Source organism: Acanthisitta chloris, unplaced genomic scaffold, assembly GCF_000695815.1.
Source record: "Acanthisitta chloris isolate BGI_N310 unplaced genomic scaffold, ASM69581v1 scaffold4572, whole genome shotgun sequence".
Taxonomy (NCBI): domain Eukaryota; kingdom Metazoa; phylum Chordata; class Aves; order Passeriformes; family Acanthisittidae; genus Acanthisitta; species Acanthisitta chloris.
Window position 1 is genome coordinate 31,080 of NW_008662053.1, and position 7,201 is coordinate 38,280.

At 37.6% G+C, this 7,201-nt stretch overlaps 1 protein-coding gene across 1 annotated transcript in view; it reads left to right on the forward strand.

Moving 5' to 3' along the window:
• The window catches only part of LOC103798201 (dystrophin-like), a gene marked incomplete at its 3' end in the record, with an annotated part of 308,111 nt that overhangs the window by 31,066 nt on the left and 269,844 nt on the right, over positions 1-7,201 (forward strand). Inside the window, exons 9-11 of the mRNA XM_009070449.1 lie at positions 1,649-1,890; positions 3,456-3,636; positions 6,975-7,120. Of these exons, the coding sequence (XP_009068697.1) occupies positions 1,649-1,890; positions 3,456-3,636; positions 6,975-7,120 (569 nt within the window). The remainder of the gene's footprint in view (positions 1-1,648; positions 1,891-3,455; positions 3,637-6,974; positions 7,121-7,201) is intronic.

The window sequence follows — 7,201 nt, forward strand, 5'->3', positions numbered from 1 at the left end:
AGTATAATGTGCAACTGATCCAAACACCACAGTTGCCATTATCTCCTTGAGTACTGTGATTCCTGTTTTTTTCTGGAGTTTTTTTTTGAAATCATGTCCCATGTGCTTGGTTAGGACAGCACCCCAGAAACAAGGCAGATCCAGGGAGCTGCTCAGGCACTGCACAGACTGTTTCCAGGTGATTCTGAATGGAGCAGCCTGAACTAAATCCAGAACAGGACTTGCCTCAGGTTATCATTTAGTGTGGTTTGCCATAGAGCATGGATTATAGTAATTCCTTAGAAAATTTTATTCCACTGGATTTCTAGTACTTATTTAAGTCATTTTGCTGTAATTATGACTCCATTTCCTCCCAAATTGCACGTGAACTTTACTGGGTTTTATCCCAGATGAAGAAATTTTCTGGCAGATTGGGAGTGCAGGTTGCAAACCACATGAACTATATTTGAGAGTATATCAAAGATCACAGAAGTGAAGCACTGAAGGCTTTTATCTCGTTTGATTTTAAACTTGCTTTTAAAAAAAGTACTCTAATTTTTAGCATTGTGGTAAAAACAGCTTCAGTGCTTAGCTAGTGTATGAGTAAGTGCTGATGTTATTAAAAATATTCTTAAGCACATAGTGTTGCTCAGTGAATCAAGAATTTTATTAATTTTGAAACCAATATTGGTCCTATTGCTATGTGTATCATTACGTGACATTACAACAGAAAGGTTATGGATTACATTTGAACTTTAATTGAAAAATAAGTGAGATGCTTAAGTTAATATTATTTTGAAGTCAGCCTGTGTTCAGGTTTCAGAATAACTGTAAATAATGTTACTGTAAGACACCTTTGCTTATCTTTCATATGTATTGCCTTACTTTCTGCAGAGTGAATACAGAGCTCTTCTGCTTTTAAATTATTCTAAGTAATTGCCTTGTCTATAGTAAATAAGGTCAATTTTATTTTATGAAGCTTAATATAAGCATGATTATTGAACAGTAGAGAGAAATAGGCAAACTATCAGAAAAAAACAAACTCTGTCTGAAAATAATCATAGAGAAGCATCACCTATGGTTTCTTGGCTCTGCTTAATGTCTCACACAGGATTGGCCTAGATGGAGCTTTGGTCTGATCATTTGTTGATTCCTTACTGTTTATGATATATCAAAAAGAACATTTGCTGCAAAACTTTAGGGTTGGTTTATCACAAACCTCTGAATAACTGTGGAATATAGTTCCTATTAATTTGCATCAGTCTTTTTATAAAAGAAAGCCCAACAACAGTCTTGTACATTACAATCTAATTACAGTCCAGACATAGTTTTCAAATCCAGCTGTCAGGCATTTACTTATTTCTTACTGCAGTTTTAATTAGCTTTATGTATTGTATCTCTACTTTCTGCTATATTCCCATTCTTGTACTTTAATGTGCTTTATGATTTGTTCCCATAGCAACAGAAGTACCCTGGCAGCAACTTTAAATATTTGTGATATGCTTTCTCCACTAATGTGTAGCATCTGTATGTTCAGGACTGTTATTTGATGATAAATCATTAACTGGATTTATGAGCTCTCAAATACAGAAATTGAATTGCTAGGGGTTTTTTGCCATTTGTTTGTAACTTTTTTGTCTTTAAGTGTCCTCTCCTCTTATTTTTCTAGAGGATCTGAATCCTGACAGCATTAGACAAGCCTCAGAGCAGCTGAAGAGTCGCTGGATTGAGTTCTGTCAGTTGCTGAGTGAACGACTGGCATGGCTGGAGTACCAAAATAAAATCATTGACTTCTACTCTCAGCTGCAGCAACTGGAGCAGACAACAATTACTGCAGAAAACTGGCTGAAAGCACAACCCACACCAGCAGCAGATCCTGCTACAGTAAAAACTCAGTTAGAAAAATGCAAGGTTAGAGATTCTTCTCCAAGTTTTTTATGATATTGTACTTCATAGGTGTTCCAACAGCAGGACAGATTATGGCATACACTATTTCAACATAAAAATGGTAAATTAATTCCTTGTTTTTGCAAAATTAATTATTGAAAATATTTATTTGGGGAAAGGAAAGACTGGTAAAGAAATAAAGAGGCAATAGAACCCAGCATATGGGTATTTAAAACTCTGCCCAAAATACTTAGTTATTAAGATACTTAGACACTTAAATCTAGGAAACTCTGACTCTAAAGTCTTTTTCTTTTTTTCTTTTTCCTGTACGAATCTGTATTTTTGGTTCCTCATTAAGAAATTGTTGCTGTGCCAGAAAATTGTTTTCAAGTCCAAAATTCTGCCATTGCACACCACTTGTTACATGCCTTGCATTCTGTGCAGCCAAATGGAGGAATATTCTTCTGTCATATCACAACAGAATCGCAGTAGTTGTACAAAAATGGTTACACCAATTCACTAATTGTTTTCATTTGTGTGCTGCACCATCGTGGAAATTTACTTCTCTCTCTTAGAACTCTGTGGATCGGATTACTTACAAGATATTATTGATTGACATGTGGTATTGAATTACAAGTTGCATGACGTACTTGCAGAAGTTTGACTTTAGAAAATCTCTGGCCCCAGGAGCTCTCAAAACAATCTATGCTATTAGTTCTATTATCAGTTCTGCTATGAACTGCACGTTTGACTTGTTTCCCTCATTTGTTTTTCTGTAGTGGTTGCATGTGTCATAGTTTGTACAAGTTCTTCTGGAGGTACCACAGCACAACCTCATTGCTCTCTGCAGCCCCTGAGGAGGGGAGTGGGGAGGAGGGTGCTGGTCTCTGCTCCCTGCTGTCCAGGGATGCCTGGGAAGGGTTCCAAGCTGTGCCAGAGGAGGTTTAGACTGGACTGGGAGGCTGTTCACACTCTGTAAGAGGCTTCTGAGAGGTGTCTGTGGCTGCAGCCTGTCAGTCTCTGAAAGGCAGCTGGACAATGCCCTTACCATGTCAGCCCTGCAATGGTCAGGCAGTTGGACTAGGTGTCCCTTGAAGCTGAGCTATGTTATCGTGCTCCATCCTACCTACACTACTTTGCCTTCAGCCTCTAATGTGTCACTGTGAGGCTGCTGGAAATCACTGGGCATCCTCATCTCTCCTTTTGTACGTCATGCTATTCAACCTGTACATAACCTGAAGGAGTTCAGGATCAGGGGACGTGTGTTTTCCCAGTTTCACATGAAATGGATGTTCCTTAGGCATGAAGCTTTAATGTGCAATGTGTCTCATTTCCTTTGAGCACAATAATATGCTGATGTCCCCTGAAAGTGACTTTTAGCAATGGTATCAATCAACAATCATATTGGGAGCAGAGATATTGATTTGTGAGGAAAGATTTTAAATGTTGAAGTTGTTCATATTGTACTGATGTATTTGGAAGCAAAACAGATGTGTAATGTGCATTGAAACAGTGGTGATTTCATGACACTACTGATTTCATTTGTACCTTTATCTTGATTTTTTGTTTTGTTTTGTTCAAACATGCAGGATGAAATCATCAGAATGTCAACCCTTCAGCCTCAGATCGAACGGCTAAAGGCTCAAAGTCAGGCCCTGAAAGAGAAGGAACAAGCACCAGTGTTTCTGGATGCTGACCTTGCTGCTTTTACCAGCCATTTCAAACAAATATTTGCTGACATGCATGCCAGAGAAAAGCAGCTACAGATGAGTAAGTGTTCATGACAAGAAGTCAATTTACCTGACTAGCATGAAAATAATAGGTGTAGATATTTCCCTTTCCTAAATTTGCATTTGCTTTTATCATGCTAAACCTCTAGTGCAGTTCAGATGTTCTTTTTTTTTCCAATTGAATTAGTCTTTCAAAAATTATCAGTGCATTCCATATTTTGTATTAATTAGAAAACAAGGGAAGGTACACTATTCAGAAGCAAAGGTTACACCCAGTGTAGTTCTACCATCAGATCTCCTCTTGTTTGCACGTTTATGGACAGATTCAGTGATATTTTTTGGTGACACAAAGGTGTCTTTGTTTAGTTGGGTTTCAAGATCGGGCGGTCCATCTCTGTCAGGAGAGAGGAAAGGGAGTTTAATTGCAGAAGTAAATGTGCTCTAGATTCTCACAGAAAAGAAATTTAACTCCATAAAGCTATTCAGAGAGAGTAGCTACTTCAGCCTATCTAGGTTTTTCATTATGTGGCCAGCTGCTCTTTTTTTGCAGCACAGAACATATGACTGCCAATGTCATAACATTATTTTCAATATTTGCAGTAAAGTTACTTTTAAAACAGGTAGAAAATACTATGCCAAAATAGAAAGTTGAGTATTCCTTGTTAAAGGTACATAGCATATCAGTGACTACTCTACACTTTCTGTATTTGATTATGAAATAACATGCCAGAGAAAAGAATACAGATGCAACTTTTTAAAATTTATTTGCCTCTTAAGCCAAGGATATCTTTAAATGACTATACTGTTTTGAAATTGGACATTGTGCTAGCTCCTTCTAGTGGATCTTTAGAGTATTCCTCCTAAATTATTTCATGGAAAGTTTTGGATTCTATTTTTTTCAACACTACATTACTGCACTGCTGAAGTTATTTCACATGTGCACACATATGCAAACAGGAGAGGTAATGATGCAGTGGAGAACTGAAAAAATAAAATGCAAGTGTGCCAAAGCAAGTGATGGAAGAATGAGCTGTAGACATTTAGTACTAAGGAGTGTAAAGTTTATTCATTACTCTAAAGTCAAGACACACAATGGGTAAGATTTAAAATCCATTAGCTCCACGCTGGTTTATATGCTGAAATCAATTACCATTCTGCCAACAGAAGAATACTCTAAGTGCTGACTACTTTTGGATTTCTTCTCTAGCTAATGGTGCATAAGTGCTGGTTTTGCCTCACCTAATTTTGCTATAGCAAGACCTCACGAACCAACTAGTTGATTAGTCCAGTAATATAAGTAGTGTTCACTGCCTGAGCTGTAATGCCATGGGCTTAGGTGAAGTTCTTGCTGGGTATTCACTCTCCCTGCTGTGTGCAGTGTGCTGCCCTGGGTCTCTGGCCAGCTGCACAATCAGCTGTCCTCGAGTGGAAGCAGTCAACAGACTGAGAATCTCCCAAAGTGCTAGAGACCAGAAGTCCCTAAATCAGTATTTCCTGCAGCCCTGGACAGTTGTTACTCTTTGATGTGGCTGCTCTGCATCACAGGCACTTCATCTCAAATGGTTCAGCTGCCAGGATGGGATTGGTTTAGCCCATACAAACATACATGTAGTGATATTTTAGCAGAGAGTAGTATGTCAATCGTATTTTATCTTCAGAAATTTTATATATGGTTTTATTCAAAGTGCTAACTTCCTTTCATACTGCTGTAGATATGAGCAGTCATGCATGGCATGGGTTTGCCTGTTGCTGTTTCAGGAAGGTCTTATGAATCAAACAATGTGTGAAAAAAAGGCTGAAGCTGAAGCACAGAAAATTTGGCTCCTTGAGCTTCTTCTTTCTTCAATGGCTGTTTTTCTTGTGTTGCACAAATGGGGAAAAGGCCACATCCCATCTCTTTACTTTAACCTTACTTTAACAGAAAATGTTGAAATTTTGCTGGAGCATTTTAGGTCTTCCCATCTTTTATTAATAGAAATTATTTGCAATCAATTATTTTCTAAAGATAGAAAAATTTCATAAAGACTGAATGATGTTTAACAGGTCACTTATAGTATTTGAGCCACTTTTTCTTCCCTATGCATAAAACCTACATGTTTGTAATGTTAAAAAGAGTTTTATTTTGACTCATCATAAGGGGGTTATAGTTTTTTTATATGGTATTGGGGTAATATTGTTCATGTTCCATTACTCCATTATATTACTGTTGCTTTCTGTGTAAAGAAAATACATCACAAGGGAAGAAATTCTTGTCTTTCCTGGTCCCAAGTCCTCTCTTTTGTAAATCCCCAGATGTATGTGATAAATCAGATCAGCCAAGGCTTTTATGAGGAAAGTGTGCCATATAATGTGCCTGCTGCACAAGAGAGATCCTAGATTGCTCTGATTTCAGTGTGTTGTTATGATGTCTAACTGAAAATATAAGGGTTTTTTTCAGGTAGCATTCTGTTATCAGCTAAAAAATCAGGTTAAAACCTGAAGGATGTTCCACCAAGCATTTCTGTATGAGAATGTAAGCAAGCTTGCACTTAAAAACTTTGACTGTGGTGTTAGTCAAAATTGCTTTTGGGACAGCTATATCATTTCTCAGTACAGTCCTTTTATGAAACATCAGAGAAGATGGAAGAGGATACAGGAGATACAAATACTTTTTTTGAGCTTTTTATATATTTCATTATGATACGGTACAAGTTGGAAATGTTTCAGTTCCAACCAGCCATACCATGTCTGTACATTTTTCAATTTGTACAGAAGCAACTGCTGTTGATGGCAGAGGGAGTCTCTCTGCTAATGAGTTGCTCATGTGTGCCAGATGTTGTCTATTAACAGCAGCTGTAATGTTGGCACAATAAGCACAGTCCAATAAAATTCAACTTTATTGCAGAAGAAAGATTGATTTTCTAAGCTTTTAACAGATGTCTTAAATTGAACATTTTACTTGAACAGAAACATTGAACATACAAATATGGGCCATAAAAGGACACGCTGGTTCTTAATGTGTTTCTGAAATTAGAGTTTGGGTTAAATACAATGGTTTGTCTGTTGATCTCTGAACACACATTTAAACTAGTTGTTTTGGACATGGAAGTTTTCTTGTGACCTATAATAAGAGAGTCAAATGGCACACAACTAATAAAAAGAGACATCATAAACATTAGAATGAGTGTGTTCATTCTTCAAAAAATTTCTGTTTCCACATTTTTTCTAAAATTCTGATACTGACATCATACTGGGCCTGTTGCACAGTAGCCATTGATTTTAATAAGGCTTGGTCTTATATCAAGCATCTTCTGTCAACAAACCAAACAGTGCAGCACAGCGTGAATTTATTTCCTTCCTTCCTTTATTATCTTCCTTTTTCTTCCCCACTGAATGTAGTTTGTGACAGTTTGCCTCCTGCACACTACAAAGAGACAATCAGCACCATACTTGTGTGGATCCAGCAGTCAGAGACCAAACTCTCCGTGCCTCAGGTTGCGCTTGCGGAGTATGAAGTCATGGATCAGAGACTCAGTGAGCTCAAGGTGAGTAATCAGGCTCTGTGGGCAAATATCTCCAGTGAGAAGGTCAGAGGAAAGGAACCCTCAGTTTTCATGGGTCTGCTG